This window comes from Anomaloglossus baeobatrachus, chromosome 3, assembly GCF_048569485.1.
Source record: "Anomaloglossus baeobatrachus isolate aAnoBae1 chromosome 3, aAnoBae1.hap1, whole genome shotgun sequence".
Classification (NCBI taxonomy): domain Eukaryota; kingdom Metazoa; phylum Chordata; class Amphibia; order Anura; family Aromobatidae; genus Anomaloglossus; species Anomaloglossus baeobatrachus.
In genome coordinates this window covers 535,983,228-536,001,236 of record NC_134355.1, presented here as the reverse complement: position 1 = coordinate 536,001,236, position 18,009 = coordinate 535,983,228, and the positions used below count along the sequence as shown (strand labels likewise).

Below are 18,009 nucleotides of genomic sequence, written 5' to 3'. Positions count from 1 at the left end.
CCCGTCAAATATTTAACAGGGACAACCACCATGAACCTGGAGTAGTGGTCAACAATGGTCAAAGCATAGGTATACCCGCTTCGGCTGGGCGTGAGCTTGACGTGGTCCAGGGCAACCAACTCCAATGGCTGGTGGGTGACGATCAGCTGCAGGGGAGCCTTTTGGCTGGCTTCATCCTGCCTTCTCAGTGTGCAGGGGCCACATTCTCGACACCAGGCCTCCACAGACTCCTGCATCCCACTCCAGTAAAACCGCTCTCTCAGCAACATCTCCAGCATTTTCCAACCGAAGTGCCCTGCGCCATCATGGTAGGCCTGCAGGACCCTGGCTTGGGGAACCACCACCTGGTGGACCTTCTCGTGGGTCTTTGGATTGATCATCTCTCTATACAGCTTCCCCTGATGTAAGTACATCCGGTTTCTCTCCTTCCACGGCCGTTGAGCTTCTGAGGGGGCTTCGGGATCCATCCTGGAGGAGCCCTGCGCGATCATGGCTTTGACCAGCTGGACCGCAGGTTCCTGATCCTGAGCTTCCTGCCATCCCTGGCCGGGCAGCGGGTCAAGGTCCACCTGCTGATGGTTAACGCAGGGTTTCTCATCTCGTGGTTGATGGAATGCGGGTAGCTCAATTTCTTCAAGGTCGTCGTCCTCCACCCCTTCATCGGGTAGGTGCGGCATCCGCATTAGTGTTCTTGCGGCCGTCCCTGTACTTGATAGTGAAATCGTAATTGGACAGTCGAGCCATCCACCACTGTTCCAGGGCGCCTAGCTTGGCCGTATATAGGTGTGTCAACGGATTGTTGTCCGTGTAGGCAGTAAACTTTGCCGCCGCGAGGTAATGCTTGAACCTTTCAGTTATTGCCCACATGAGGGCTAAGAACTCAAGTTTGAAGGAGCTGTAATTTTCGGGGTTCCTTTCCATCAGCCGGAGTTTTCTGCTAGCGTAGGCGATCACCTTTTCCTTCCCATCCTGTACCTGGGACAGGACCGCACCCAGGCCCACATTGCTGGCGTCAGTGTAGAGGACGAACGGGAGGCCGTAGTCCGGGTAGGCCAGGATTTCTTCTCCCATCAGGGCTGACTTCAACTGATGGAAAGACTCCTCGTGTTTCTCGCCCCAAACAAACAGGGGACCAGGGGCCATCCCATTCTTGTCTGTTCCACGAGGAGATCTTGCATGGGCTCGGCCATCTTCGTGTACCCCTTGATGAAACGGCGGTAGTAGCCCACCAGGCCAAGGAACTGCCTCACCTCCCTCACTGTGGCCGGTCGTGGCCAGCTCTTGATGGCAGTAATCTTCTCCGGATCCGGGGCCACAACTTCTGCGCTCACCACATGTTTGAGGTATTGCACCTTGGGTTTCAGCAGATGGCACTTAGAGGGCTTCAGTTTCATCCCGTACTTGGAGAGGGCTGCGAACACTTCTGCCAGGTGCTCCAGGTGGGCCTCATATGTCTTGGAATACATGATCACATCATCCAGATACAATAGCACAGTCTCAAAGTTGAGATGCCCCAAGCAGCACTCCATGAGCCGTTGGAAGGTCCCCGGGGCATTGCACAGCCTGAACGGCATACTGTTGAACTCGCAGAGTCCCATGGGGGTAGCAAATGCGGTCTTCTCGCGGTCTTCTGGTGCAACCACCACCTGCACGTATCCACTGGTAAGGTCAAGGGTAGAGAAATAATTAGCAGTTTTTAGTGCAGCCAGCGACTCTTCAATACGGGGGAGAGGGTAGGCATCTTTATGCGTTATCTGATTGATCTTCCGGTAATCCACACACATTCTCATGGTACCATCTTTCTTCTTTACAAGCACCAATGGAGCTGCCCAGGGACTACAACTATCCCGGATGACCCCTGCCTCCTTCATGTTCCTCAACATGTCTTTGGCACATTGATAATGTGCTGGTGGTATCGGCCTATACCTTTCTTTAATGGGTGGATGTGTGCCTGTGGGGATATGATGTTAAACCCCCTTAATCCTCCCGAAGTCTAGCGGGTGCTTGCTGAAAACCTGCTCATACTCCTGTACTACCCTGTATACCCCGTCTTTGTGGTGTACCGGGGTAGACTCAGTACCGACATGTAACTCCCGACACCACTCCTCTAGAGGCGTAGAAGGGGTGTCACTGCTCAGGTTGTGTGTAGGGGTAGTGGGGGTGGTCTCATGGATGGCGTGGGGGTCTATGGTAAACAGCTTAGCTATGGTGGTGTAGCGGGGGAGCCTAACCTCTTCCTCCCCGCAGTTCAGCACTCTCACAGGCGCTCTCCCGTCAATCACCCCTCTGGCTACCATCACCGTGGGCCAGTGCTCCGAAGGCGAGGGTTCCACCAACGCCGGGTAATCCCGTCCCTGGGGGCCTACTGCTGCCCTACACCAAATCATCATTTTGCTCCTTGGCGGGACCACCAAAGGGGCTGCATCCATCACCCGCACTCCACCAATCTCTCCACCCGTCAGATTCACTTGTTGCTGGTGCAGGAGGGCCCGGATTTCACGCTGTAGGGCCCTCTGCCGACCTCCTCCTGCAGTGACAGATAGTTGCTGCAACAAGCTCAACACCTCTCCCATACAGTGCTCAATCACATTGGTTCCCAGGACCACTTTCGGGTTACGGTCACTGGACTCATTCAGCACCACAATCATCCCTTGGTGTTTCAGCTGGGTCTGTCCCACGGTCAGGGTCACCTCCCTGAGTCCCACTTGGGTCATAGGGAGGCCATTGGCCGCAATAACGGTCATGTTATCATCGGGGGGGCGAGTTCATTATCGGCCTAATATCGCTGGTACAAGGAATAAGGCATAGTGGTTACCTGCGATCCGGTGTCCAACAGGGCAATGGTCGGGACTCTATCCACTGCCAGGGAGATGATGGGGCAGCCTGCAACAAACCGGTCTCGCCAATCAGCCGGGCCACGAGGGTCTACTCCTGAGGATTGGTCCTTGGCCTCAGGGGTTGCTCGTTTAACGGGCATCGCATAGAGTAATGTCTAGGCTTGCTGCACCTGTAGCACACAGGTGGCCCGTACCGCAAATTGGTGTTCTTCCTTCGCTGCATCCAAGGGACGTCCTCTGGGCTGTCAGCGAGCTGGATCATTTCCGGAGGCTTGACTCCTGGCGGGAGCTTGAGTGTGGCGATCACCCGGACGAGGTCCTCACTCATGTGCTGTACCTTTTTGGCCAACTCGTCTCTCGCCCCGGCGGGCATAGCAGGGGCTGGCAGGGCCAGGAGCGGGGGCGCCACCGACACGGGAGCAGATTCGGCCGGCCAAGGGGCCGCGTCAGGGGCACTAACGTCAATGGGTTGCAGGGCCTTTATGGCCCATTCTTTCAGTACCGTAAAGTCCAGCTCAGGGTGCTCCAGGGCCCACAACCGCAGCTGCTTGCGATCTTCGGCGGACCCCAGTCCCCGCAGAAACTGTTCCACTAACATCTTATTGCTGTCGGCCTCGTTGATGGTATCCACCCACTTCAGGGTTCGGAGGGCTGTCTGCAGGCGCAGGGCATAGTCTCTGATACTGTCTGCGGGTCGCTGCTGACAGTGGTAGAACTGCATCCGTAGCTCGGCTTTGGTGCGGGTCTCAAAGGCGGTCTGGAGCTTTTGAAAGATGGTGGTCACTGAGGCCCGGTCCGCGTCGGCTCAGGTCTCCGTCTCCTGCTCGGCCACGCCGGTCAGCTGCCCCAGCACTACCACCGCACGCTGTCTGCCGGTCATGGCATACAGATCGAGAACCGAGCATATCTTTTTCCGGAATGCCTGTAACGTATCAGGCTTCCCACCGTACTGGGGTAACCAGGCAGCGCCGGGCACGTAGGGCAAAGAGATCAGCATTACCTGGACGACCGCCGGACCCGTGGCCTCCTCCGCTTGTGCGACCGGAGCGGGGGCTATCGCATTTCCGTCTTTGGGCGCCGCCACTCCTGCGGCTGACGCTCCTTCGCCGTCTCCGGTAGGTACGAACATCTTCTTTCCGTCCCCCCTTGGTCTTTTTCGGGCACTCTCCTTGCCTTTTGCACTGCTCTGCTCTCGGGGGGTGGGGTTTCGCTTTTCGCGCCCTTTCTGTTCAGGGAAGACGGCTCGGGCGGGAACTTTTCACGCCAAAGATGGCGGATTCTGCAATTTTTCAGCGGGACGCCGCTAACAACAATTTCCAGGCACACTTCCACAGGTAAGTGGATGGTTCTATCCTGTTCGTAGCGCCAGAAGAATCGATGTGTACCGCCCCGCGGGCTCGGCTGCGACCGCCGAGCCACTCGGATCCGTGCTTGTACGGTGGGTGGTGGCTCGAGCCTCTCACGGACCCGGGTGTTATGATCCGGAACCATGGAAGACCACCACAAATCATTGGCAGAAGGTGACAAGAGCATTGGCAACTAATCTGGCCGCCATCCCCTTACTAACCATCACAACTAGAAGTAGCCAAGGGGTGAACTAACATCCTGTGCACCGCGAACCCAGCCGGAGAACTAACTATCCTAAAGGTAGGAAAGATGAATAACTCTCTGCCTCAGAAAATAGACAAGAATAGCTAGCCCCCCACATTCAAAGACTGCGGTGATATAGGATAAACACAATACACAGGTAGATGACAGGATTAGCAAAAGGTGAGGCCCCCACTGACTAAAATAGGAAAGGACAGGAAAGGGACTGATGGTGGCCAGAGAAAAACCCTGCAAAATACCAACTTCCTGATAGTACAAAAAGGCCCTCAGATCGCACGATCTGAACTCCGTCTTATACCAGGTGCCCTTGTCATACCAATGAACAGAAAACAAGAATCATAACAAATTCAACAAGCCACAAACACATGGACCCAAAGGAGCTATACTCCACACAGAACTGCAGGGAGTTCCTCAACAATCCACTAAGGGGGAAAATCCCTGCTAGCAAATAAACTGAAACCAACCACAGCAAATGACAAACCCAGATAAACAAAAGAACCAGACAATAATAAAGAGCAAGCACTTATCTGGGGAAGATGTGGTGTAGAGCAAGATTAAGCAGGCTGGAGATACAAAGAACAACTGACATCCGGCAACAGCCTGCAATCAGACCAGGATTTAAATAAGCAGAGAGTTAGCAAAGGAAACACCCACTGCACAAAACACCTGGTCCAAGTCCAAACCATTCCTGGCCACCAGAGGGAGCCTCCCAGCAGCCAAAACATAACTAACATTCACAACACCCGGGGGTCACGTTGCTCTGCAAGGGAGTTGGCGCTACACGCAGGGACTTGACGGGGTGGTTCCACGGCCGGGGCCGCGGTGGTTTGGTTTGGGATGTAAGTTCGTGACGCCACCCTCGGGTTGTGGTGAATAGATGGACACCACCGCTGCCGTTAACTAGGCCTCCTGGGGACGGTGTTGCGCAGCTTGGTGTTGACCCCTCCGTGGGTAGAGGGGCGATGGTCCCGGGGGCCCGAGGGAGGTGCTGAAGCATGGGAGCGGTTGCGGGCGTATGCTGGTGCGGTGCAGCGCGGTCCGAAGGCACTGTTGTACTCACTATGACACAATGCACTGTAGTCTCTGGTAAACCAAACGGGGTGATGAACGGGGCCCGCAGCTGGCTGGAGCTTCTCCCTGAATAGGTTGGTGGTTTCCGCCTTTCTCCTGCACCTCTTTGTATGGATGTTTTGACTCCTATGCCTAAGCAACGGTAGTCCGCTCCCCGACTTGTATATGCCGTAGGAGCCCGTTTGCCCGCAGACGCTGGCCCTTTGGGCCTCTATGCCTTGGCGGTGGCTTTACCCTGTATGGTTGGGCTGTTGTCTTCTAACGGGTTTTGTGTGGGATAGGTCCTAAAGTCCAGTCCGCAATCAGTTGATTTGACTCGGCCCTGTCAGTTCAGGGCTTTGTACTGGGTCTAAGTTCCCCTCCTGGTGCTCCAGTTTCCAATCGGTTCCCCGGTTCCGTACCGGCGGGCCACCACCCAACCTCGGTCCCTACGGTTCCACCAGCTGTAATCCCAGCTCCTGCAGGCGGTCACCACCATCTGCCTCCTTGCCAAAGGTGACTGGGCTCCGACCCAGCCACCGGGGTAGTCTGTTGGCAGGCCTGGACACAGGTTTGCCCTTGAACTTGACTTCTCTCTACTCAATACTACCACTTGTCTGACTGTTTTCCCGCCTCCAGGCCTGTGAACTCCTCGGTGGGCGGGGCCAACTGCCTGGCCCCACCCCACTGGTGTGTACATCAAACCTGGAGGGTGGTGACAAGGGATTCTAGGTTGGCTGCTGTCACCCAATCAGGGGGGGGTCTACCTGGGACGACCTGACTAGTTCAGGGCGTCACATTAGCTGCTATGGTTCTGCTGCTGATGACGACACAGTCACAATGCTAATACCCACAGAGAATTGCAACACCATGGAGCAAGTCCCTGAAGACTCCTGCCTTCTGATTATTATGACTTAAGAACAGTGCTGGGCAGCCCCAGCCCATAGGTGTCTATCTGATATCAACCCATTCCAGCCTTATGACACCTGTCCTCAGCAATATGACATCCTAAACCATTATGTTATTTGATCCCAGCCCCTGTGCCCAACCATTACATTGAAGCTACGTGTTGTCCACAGAGTCGATGTGTAGGTGATTGGGCTGTGGCAAGGCAGTGCGGGTTGCTGATTCGAGTTGCCAGGGGCCTCGCAAGTATAATAGCATCACTGGTACTCTTCCCTCCTTTGGTGTGTTTTGGGCAGGGAGGTAATGGGGGCTCTGAGAGCAGAGGCAGTGGCTCTTTGCTTCATGTTGTTATGAGTGGGATGATATGGAACATGTTAGAAGTTTGGAACTTGCAGTGGAGAAAGAGGGATCCGTTAACTTTACAATTATAATTCCTTATCTTACTAAACATTAGTGATATAAGAGGAGCAGGGATGACTGCTGCATATTACGCTCCACTCATGAGCTTGGATAACAGGTGCTGTGAGACACTGACCCCACTGAGACTGAGAGACTTATAGCAGCTATATGACTGTAACTTCCCTTTTTTTTACTCAAATTTCCATAACAGATATTGATTTTAAAGCACTAATGCTTGCTAAGACATGGTCTAATATTTTACAGAATTTTTCAATGTGAATTGAAATTTATTGATATTCAAAGCTTCATCTTTACTAAAAGTAAATATTTTACAAAAGTAAAAAAATGACCAGCACGTCTGAACAGAATAAAGTAAGTTGTGACTGCATAACATATAAGCAAAAGAAAACACTAAGATGTATACAAGCACTAAATATATTTATAAAATGAAGGAACTTAAAAGCATAAATTGGCCAATTCATGTAAGTCTACCAGTCGCGACAAGGCGTCCCTTTTTTGTTTGGAGGTGCTGTTCAGTTTTTGTAGTATACTATTTGAGGTGGTGACTGCATTCAAATTTGGCTGAGCGCTTCTCCCATAATCTTACAGCTGTTTTTAATTAGTGGTGAATCCTACCTGCCCTTTAAATTTGCTAGCTTTTAGCCTGTGAAGGGTATGTTTGATAAGGATTAGATTAGGATCCAATCAAAAAAAGGTACGACTTGTCACGGCTGGTGGGTTCTCATGTATTGGCCAATTTATGTGCTAATTACCTTCATTGTCTAAGTATATGCTACAGTTGTGCTCAAAAATTTATATACCATGGACAATGTTTTGCTTTATTGGCCTTTTTCAGAGAATATGAATGATAACACAAAATCTTTTTTTTCCACTCATGGTTAGTGGTTGGGTGAAGACATTTGTTTTGAAACTACTATGAGTCCTGTATTTCAGCTGATGTAATTTGTGGGTTTTTCTATGCATCCCAAACAATTTTCCTGGGAGTTGTGGCCGAAATTTTTGTTGGTCTACCTGATTTGGTTTTTACAGAGCCCCTTCTTTTTCATTTGTTAAGCACAGTTTGAACACTGCTGACGGGCATTATCAATTCTTTGGATATCTTTTTGTATCCCTTTCCTGTTTTATAGAGTTCAACTATCTTGTCCCGTAGATCCGTTGACAATTCTTTTGCTTTCTCCATGACTCACAATCCGGAAACGTCAGTGGCTGGATAAAAGATGTAAGAGTCTGTCTGGATCCCAGAAAATCACTCAGCTTTTATGCACTCAAACTGATTACAAGCAAACAGGTCACAAGTGAGGATGTTACCTTTATTAGTTATTCAAACCCATTTGTGTCAACTTCTGCGCCTGTTATCAGGCCAAATTACCTGGGTATGGGAACTTTTGATCAGAGTAATTTGGATGTTTTTGGTTGTCATTATGATTTAAAAGGAGAAAACACAGTAGTTTGGCAATAAATGTCTTCACCCAACCACTAACCATGAGTGGAAAAAAAACATTTTGTGTTATCATTCATATTCTCTGAAAAAAGCTAAGAAAGCAAAAAAATCTACCAGGGTATGTAAACTTTTGAGCACAACTGTACTCGTATATGGCAGTAATGCAGTCAAAATTCCATTAAATATCTTTGTAAAGTTAATGAACAGGGTTTTGTCATTTGCATATTTTTGTGCTTTAATATTATCGGTGATATAATTATTTTTATGTTATTTTCATGTATTTATTTCCACAGATAGATCAACTTATCATTCACCAACAAACAGAACTACTGGAAGGTAAGCAAAAAGACATTAAATGTTACTTCTGTCATTACTTTGTACTGCTCCACTACATTAAGCTAAAGATCCACCTATTCACACTGAATCACCTTGGGCTGGTGGCATCTTTCTTGGCAGCTGTGGTTTAGTGCTTGTTCGATGTACAAGGAAGCATCTGTATTTTATCAGTAAGGTGGGAAACATTGCGGAATTCATTACTGCATTTGGCAGTAGCACAATTTAGGGATCTTTTGCTAAGAAATCTCCAGTCAAAAGTAAAAGCCCCTTTATACACTGCAACATCGCTAGCGATATCACTGTAACGTCACTGGTTTTGTGACGTAATAGCGACCTCCCCAGCGACATTGCAGTGTGTGACACGCATCAGCGACCTGGCCCCCACTGTGAGGTCGCTGATTGCTACAAGTCATTCAGGACCATTCTTTGGTCCTTTGTTTCCCACTGCGCAGCATGTATCGGTATGTTTGAAACAGTTAAGACATCGTTAGCAACCCAGCCCATAGGCGTGCTAGCGTTCCCTTTCCAGCGAGGTTGTTCTGCAGGTCCATATCGCTGCTGCATCGTTGGCCAGGTCTGCCTGTTTGACAGCTCACCAGCGACTGTTAGAGACTTTCCAGCGATCCCGGCCAGGTCGAGATCGCTGGTGGGATCGCTAGAAAGTCTCAGTGTGTAAAGGGGCCTTAAGATTCTGCTAAGCAAACAGAGGGGGATAAAGTCTGTTTATTGTACAGTCTTCAAATAATAGTGGCAAAGAAGATGGGGTCCCAGGTCCCAGTAGTGAAGACAAAAATAAGGTCCATTTCATGTTGCCACTTGACGCTATTACAAGTCAAACCATCAGTGAGGTCTCCGTGCCCCATTTATTTTAATGACATCTTCCTGCTTACTATTACTTATGTATCGCCACCTGTGGAGGGCATGATGGAGGTTCTAAAAATAGAGATATGGCATTTCAGGAGCATACCTTGTGTCTATAAGCTCCTATATATGTAACTAAAATTGCACCATTACTAGCGTACATGAAAATAAATATACCAATTTTTGTGCAAGCTTGTAAGTCAGTCAATATTTTCTGCATAACATTTGACCCTAAACATGGTGTCCTGTTTGAGGATGGCACAGCTACGGACACAGTTACTTAGGCAACTCGGCATAAAAGGACAAAAATCCAGCTTAACGGTGTATGGATAGAATAGAAATCAAGATCATGATTACGAATGTTGATCATTCGAAACGCGTAGTTCTGTTTTAATTTTTTTTTTATTGACATTGATGACTGTATTTTACCTTTGCATGGACATTCAATAAATTTCTGTTTTATCCACACACTGTGACGCTGTATTCTTTTGCTCCGGAGTGCTGGTTTGAATGTGAGCTGGACTTTTTCATATTTACATAGTTACATAGTTTGGAAAAAGACCTAGGTCCATCTAGTTCAACCTTCCTCCAGCAATTATATATTTTATCACTAAATCATTTATAACCGCCAATGTTGTGTGTACTGAGGAAATCATCCAGCCCTTTTTTAAAAGCTGTTATAGTATCTGCCATTACTACCTCTTGTGGTAGGGCATTCCACAGTCTGACTGCTCTAATTGTAAAGAACCCTTTCCTATTTAGCTGCTGGAATCGCTTTTCTTCCACTCGCAGTGAGTGCCCCCTGGTCCTTAGTACTGTCTTTGGAAGGGATAAGTAATGTGCCAGTCCTTTGTATTGCCCACATATGCATTTATACATATAAATGAGATCTCCTCTGAGATTTTTTTTTCTAAGTTAAACAAATCTAACTTTTTCAACCTCTCATCATATGGGAGGCCTTCCATTCCTTTTAGTAGTCTAGTTACTCGCCTTTGAACTGACTCAAACTTCTCAATATTCTTTTTAAAATTTGAAACCCAAAACTGGATCCCATATTCCATATGTGGCCTTACAACTGATTTATAGAGGGATATCATGGGATATAATCTCTCTTTTTACACACCTTAAAATCTTGTTTGCTTTAGCAGCTGCTGCTTGACATTGAGTGCTGCTGCTCAGCTTATTTGTAATGAGAATACCCAAGTCCTTCTTCTGTTCTGTAGTCCCGAGTTTACTTCCATTTACTGTATATGCTGCTATGGGATTACTCCATCCTAGCTGCATTACTTTACATTTATTAACATTAAATCTCATTTATCAAGTGTCTGCCCATTCTGACATCTTATCCAGATTGTTTTATAATATTGTACTATCAAGTTCAGTTTTTAATATCCTAAATAGTTTGGTGTCGTCAGGAAAGACTGACACTTTACTTTCTATCCCATCCACAAGGTCATTAATTAAAAGATTAAAAAGAATTGGTCCTAGCACAGATCCCTGCGGTACCCCAATGCTGACTATAGCCCAACTAGAGAATCTACCACTCTTTGTTTCCTATCTTTTAGCCAATTCCTTACACTTCTGCTTATAGTTTCCCCTAGACCCTGCTTCTGGAGCTTCATTACAAGAATGCTATGTCACACAGTATCAAATGCCTTTGTAAAGTTGACATAAATTGCATCAGCTACATTACCAATATCCAGATTTGCACTTACCTCCTCATTGAACCCCAACATGTTTTTTGACACGACTTATCTTTCAAGAATCATGCTGGTTATCAGTTATTATATCATTCTCTCTAAATATATCATTGCATGTCATCTCTTAAAATGTCCTCACAAACCTTGCACATCACTGATGTCAGACTTACCGGATGGTAGTTGCCTGGATCTACCCTCTTACTGTTCTTAAATATCATTACCACATCAGCCATTCTCCAATCCTGAGGTACCAACCCTGTTACAAGAGAGTTGAAGAAGATAAGATACAGTGGTCGGCCAATTACTGACCTCAATTCCCTCAATATCCATGGATGAATGCCATCTGGACCGGGGGATTTCTCAATGTTTAATTTATTCAGCACAATAAGAAGTTTAATTAACTTCTTCTTGTGTTAAATTTCCGTAGTTATATCAGGGGGGACTTTGATTTTTGTTTTGTTGAATGATCTCGAGAAGAGATAGTTCCTTAGTAAACATCGATGAGAAGTGCCTGTTTAATATCTCATCCTTTTCTTTTTCCTCTTCTTCTTTTATGGGTCTGATACCATCCTTTTTTTTTCTTTTGGCATTAATATATTTCCTAATGAGAATTTTACACTCCTGAAATGCTATTTCTGTATTCTCAGCCTTAAAGATTTTAAACGCCCTTTGTTTTAGTTTTATTATACTTTGTACTGTCTTATTTATCCATAGTGGTTTCTTTTTATTCCTAGACATTTTATTACCAGAGGGTATACATTTTTTACAGGACTCTAGTAGTATATCCTTAAACTTACACCATTTATGTTCGGTATCCCCAGTTACCAGGATATTGTCCAAATCTACACGATTAAACTCTTCCCTTAATTTTCCTTTTTGTCTATTTTGAACTCACCATAAAGGCCACAATATCTCAGTAAAGGTGCAAACTTAATGTTTATACACAAAGTAGTGACATAGTGGGTTATACAGCTAATGGTGATTCAAGACTTGGCGGCTATATTGTGAAGTTGGCAGCAATATATAAGGAAAACAGTCTCTAAATTTATTTCACAACAGGTGGTCACCAATTGCAGTGGAAAGATCCCAATGTCTAAAGCCAGCTTTACACCTTACAATTAGGTATGCGATCTCGTATGCGATGTGACACGCCCAGGTTGCATACGGGATCTAATGAGATTGCACGTAGGTCGTTCATTTGCTGTCACACGTGCGTTAGTAGTCTATGTTAAATTGATCAATTTTGTGTGCGATCCTTTAGATCATGTGTTCCGTGACGTATGCATTGGGCACCTTTTTTTTTTTTATTTATTGACTTGCCAAGCGTGTGTAATGTGTAGGGATGCGTTTTTACTATGTCATCTGCCATTCAGCTCTGCTACATGGCCGCTAACAGCAGACACAGACAGCCATGTAGCAGAGCTGAATGGCAGATGACAGCAGACACAGACAGAGCCGCACTGTCAGAATGAACTCGGGTGAACCTCACCCGACTTCATTGTCATGCTGCGGCTCTGTCTGTGTCGCGTCCTGATTAGCGGTCACCTGTGAAGGACTCACCGGTGACCGCTAATCTCCTGAGTAAGTGAATTGAGCAACCCTCTCTCATATACTCACCGATCCCCGATCCCCGGCGCTGCACGGCATTCACACTGCTCTGGCGGCTTTTACTGTTTTGAAAAAGCCGGCCGCTCATTAAACAATCTCGTATTCCCTGCTTACCCCGCCCACCGGCGCCTATGATTGGTTACAGTGAGACACGCCCCCACGCTGAGTGACAGGTGTCACACTGCACCCAATCACAGCAGCCGGTGGGCGTGTCTATACTGTGTAGTGAAAAAAATAATTAAATAATTTAAAAAAAACGGCGTGCGGTCCCCCCTAATTTTAGGGCTGCTAAAAACGGCTGCTCTGGCTGGGGATCCCGGGAGTGATGGTGTGGAGCAGCCAGTTGTTGTTTTGCCCCTCCGTGGGTAGGGGTTGGTGATCCCGGGACCCAGTGATGGAGTTGGAATGGTGGACAGGCGGGCTAGGGGCCTGTGGAGGTGCAGGGGCGCAGGGGCAGCGCTGTGCCGCACGGCACGGAGGTGCTCACTCAGCCAGTAAACACGACACAGTTCTCGGTAAACAAACGGCTGGTTGGACGGGTCCCTCAGACGGTTGCACTGTTGATATCACCTGCAGGTGACGGTGACGGTCTTTCTCCTGCACCTATGTGTTGTTGTTTGGTTGCGATGGGTTCCCACCAGTAACCCGCTCCCCGGCCTGGATATGAACCGGAGGAGTTCCACTCTTGCCCGCAGGCGCTGGCCCTGGGAAACTGGTGCCTTGGCGGTGGCGGTGTCTCCCTTTCACGGTTGGACTGTTGCCTTCAATCGGGACTTAGTTGTTGAGAGACAGTCGTCCCCTTCACTGACGGATTTGGCAAATTATGGCGACTCCTAGCCTTGCCGGGATCCGAAAGGCCCCTGCCCTGGTGCTGACTAATCTTCGTATACCGCTCCGGTACCGCCGGGTCACCACCCGTCCACGGTCCTTTCGGAAACCTCCAATCAGTCTCGCCTGCAGACGGTCACCGCCGTCTGCCAACCTTGCTGTCTCAGTCCGGGGCACACACCCGGACTAACTTCAGGCTTCTTTCTGTCACTTTCTCTGTTGCTCTTTTACCACTTCACTTCACTTCCTTTCACTCTCACTGCCCTAGCTGGCCTGCCTGGTTTTCCCGCCTCCAGAGCTGTGAACTCCTCAGTGGGTGGAGCCAACCACCTGGCCCACCCCCTGATGTGGACACCAGCCCCTGGAGGAAGGCAACAAGGATTTTAGTTTGACTTCGGTGTGCCTGCAGGGAATGTGGGGTGCGTGTGGTGTAGTGACCTGTGACCCCTGGCTTGCCCAGGGCGTCACACATCACGCTCATGCATGCTTACCACACATTGAAGCTGAGCCCCTGCCCTTTCCAGACACAGCAGTTGGATTGATCTTTCTGGAAAAAATTGCAGCCTATTAGACAGAGATTTTAGCATAGAATGCAATCAGAGGTCACCCTGTAATCCACATCTACATTTCAAAGTCTGAACTTCTTAAAATCCCATAAAGACATACTAGTTGCTCCCCTCCCCTTTCATTGTGTAGTTATGTCCCCCTTCCTGGTATATATTTCCTACATTCTGGTATATTTGTCCCCATCATGGCCCCATCCTGGTAAATATACCTCATCCTGGTAAATGTCCTCCATCCTGGTAAATGTACCCCATTCTGGCATGTTCCCCCATGCTGGTAAATGTACCCCATCCTGACATATTAGCAAATAGAAAAATTTCCAGCGTCTCCAGAAGACAAAATAACAATTTCTTTATTGATGTAAAATCTTCTTACCATCCAATAAAATGACATATGAGGACATATGGACATGTGGATAGAGGAGCTCTTTCCTACGCGTTTCACCCTGTGAAGGGCTTAATCATTGAATGCGTACAAAAGGTCTCAGAGCAAGTATTTAAATGCAATGCACGTCAAGAAACAGATGGTTCAATTACATGGAACACACCCTTTACATTCAGTATAAACAGCATTGAATTTGAAACAATGTGAAAAAACAAAAAGGAAGAAAAAAATTAAAAATTGCAGAGACCAAGACACAAAAAGGGAAAGAAAATTAACTGATCACTCCCCTTGTGTGTGAATACAGACAGATCAAAAACAAAAACGAAAGTATGAATGTAACAGTTAAAAACAAACTTATGATGCTAGAGAAAGCCATGATATATTTATATTGAGTACAAAAAGGTATTTTTTTATAATATAGTTGTATGCAGACAGAAAAAGACGCATCTGTGATATAATCTTAGCGTAGAGAGGAAAAGTAAAAAAAAAAAAATAATTATGCAGTATTACTCTGCACATATCAAAAAATACCACTAAAAAATTGAAGACCCCCAGAGCCCTCTATTAGTGGGAGACATGAAAGGCTATAGATTACAATTAGTGATGAGCGAGTACTAAAAAGCTCGGGTGCTCGAGGCTCGGGCCGAGCATCCCAAGATACTCGTGTACTCGGCCCGAGCACCGAGCCCAATGTTATCCTATGGGAGACCCGAGTATTTTTGTGAAATGACCCCCGGCAGCATGTAGAAACCCTAAAAATGGCACAAAAGTCTCAGAAGAGTGCTCAAATGACATGGCAACAGCATGGGGAAGACCCCTTGAAGCATTTATCACTCAAAAGTCACAGCTGTGAACAATTTTGTCCGCGTTTTACGCCATTATTACGGACTCACCAGAAAACCTTCAAAAATGACACCAAAATGAATTTTCATGGCGGAAATGTTAAGGGCACATACCCAATAGTGAGATAGAGCTAATGTATGTTACTTTTTGAGATTAATACATGAAAGATTTTACGTAAAACATTGTGTGGCACTCCGATGTCCCTGAGAAGAGACGTACATAAAGGCCTCTGAGTCTAATGTGCCCATTTTGAGGAAGTGAGTCTTTGTAGTATTTTCCTTTGCCAGGGCAGTCCAAAATTGTGAGGTTCACCAATGCCCCTGCATACAGACGTGCATGAGGGCCTGTAAATCTGAAGTGCCTATTGTAAGGAAGTGGGTCTATTGTAGTATAGCCCTTTGGCAGGGCAGCCAAAAATTGGGAGGCTCCACGTTGTCCCTGGATAGAGACGTGCATGAGGGCCTGTAAACCTGAAGTGCCCATTGTAAGGAAGTGGGTCTATTGTAGTATAGCCCTTTGGCAGGGCAGCCAAAAATTGGGAGGCTCCACGTTGTCCCTGGATAGAGACGTGCATGAGGGCCTGTAAACCTGAAGTGCCCATTGTAAGGAAGTGGGTCTATTGTAGTATAGCCCTTTGGCAGGGCAGCCAAAAATTGGGAGGCTCCACGTTGTCCCTGGATAGAGACCTGTTAGGTTCTTAGTGCCTCCATGCTTGCATTTAAAAACCGCACGTGTGTGCCGGTTGGTGGCAGCTTTCCGCTGCACTTGTGTGCGTTTTGCAAAAACTTGGATATAACGCACAAGTCTAGTGAATACACATCAGCACAGCATTGCAAAATGCGCAAGGGCGTTGTCAACGAACAAGGAAGTGGACGTGATGGTGGTGCAGGCAGAGACCGAGGTCGTGTGCAAGCTCTAATTTCGCCACAACAAAGGGCCACATCTACTCGCTCGCACGTCCTGTCCCAAATTCTTGGGGACCGCAGCAGTACACCGCTCTTGAACCAAGACCAGTGTCAACAGGTTGTTAGTTGGATAGCGGATAATGCTTCCAGTCAGATTGGCACCACCACAAACACTCTGTCTTCCACACGGTCAAGTGTCAGTAGCCGTGATACTGCACCGCACATTTCAGAACCTGATCCTCCTTCCTACCACCAGGCCGAGTACACGTCCACGGACATTACTGATCCCACACTTGGACACTCGGAAGAGCTGTTCGTTCACGTTTCCATTCACACATTCTGGCCTCTCGCCAGCTCCTGTTGAAGTGGGCCATGACGAGATTGTATGTACAGATGCCCAAATATTTGAGCAGCCACGTTCTCACGAAGTTGGCAACGTGTCTCAACAAGGGGTGGACGATGATGAGACACAATTGTCAGGAAGTCAGGAGGAGCAGGGTGCGGAAGAGGAAGACGACGTGGTGGATGATCCAGTAACTGACCCAACCTGGCAGCAGGATATGCAGAGCGAGGACAGCAGTGCACAGGGGGAGGGAGGCGTAGCATCCCAACAGGCAGTAAGAAGCAGGGTGGTGGCCCCAGGCAGACGTCAGGCAACTGTTCCCCGGAACAACACGACACAAGGTGCCTGTACAAATGTTAGGTATTCCCGAGTATGGCAGTTTTTTAAGTTGGCTCCAGATGATTCTAAAAAGGCCATTTGCAACACCTGCCATGCCAGCATCAGCAGGGGTACCAAAACTAGCAGCCTGACCACCACCAGCATGATCAGGCACATGTCAGCCAAGCACCCGACTTTGTGGGATGTACAACAGAGTCGAGGAGCAGTGCTTGCTGATGTCACTGCTACGTCTTCGCTTGTTGTGCATGCAAGCCAATCCCCTGTCCATGCTGCCCGCGAACAAGCCTCCTCCGGCCCTGCACCTGCAGTTGCCCACGCAGAAATAACACCATCATCAAGCACGTCCTTGTCCCAGCGCAGCGTTCAGTTATCCATTCAGCAAACCTTTGAACGCAGGCGCAAATACACTGCCAACGCCCCACATGCCACACTTCTAAATGCTAACATTTCGCGACTGCTTGCGCTGGAAATGTTGCCTTTTAGGCTGGTTGAGACAGAAGCATTCCGCGACCTGATGGTGGCAGCTTTCCCACGTTACTCGGTCCCCAGCCGCCACTATTTCTCCCGATGTGCCGTCCCCGCATTGCATAACCACGTGTCACAAAACATCACACGTGCCCTGAACAACGCTGTTTCAGCCAAAGTCCACCTAACCACAGACACGTGGACAAGTGCATGTGGGCAAGGCCGCTACATCTCGTTGACGTCACACTGGGTTAATATTGTGGAAGCTGGGACCCAGTCTGAGCGAGGGACGGAACACGTCCTTCACACACCAAGTTTTGCAGGCCCTACCTCAGTCAGGGTTTCACCCACACTCTACAGCTCCGGAATGTCATGCTCCTCAGTCTCCTCCTCCTCCTGCGCATCCTCATCCACTTTACCCTCCACACCAGTCCCAAGCTGGAAGTGTCGCGGGCGGAAGAGGGGACGCTGCGCTCTCCCACTGCTCGGGTCCGGCTACCGCTGCTCTACGGCTGCTGCTGCTCAGTGGCTCGAGCGATGGCCGGATCCCAGGGACTCGAGCGGCGCTCAT

General features: G+C 48.2%; 1 protein-coding gene across 1 annotated transcript in view; it reads left to right on the top strand.

Annotated features, from left to right (window-relative positions):
- Nucleotides 1–18,009, top strand: part of LOC142295509 (phospholipid scramblase 1-like) — a 126,132-nt gene that overhangs the window by 28,849 nt on the left and 79,274 nt on the right. The window contains exon 4 of the mRNA XM_075338606.1: nucleotides 8,556–8,598. Coding sequence (XP_075194721.1) covers nucleotides 8,556–8,598 — 43 coding nt within the window. The remainder of the gene's footprint in view (nucleotides 1–8,555; nucleotides 8,599–18,009) is intronic.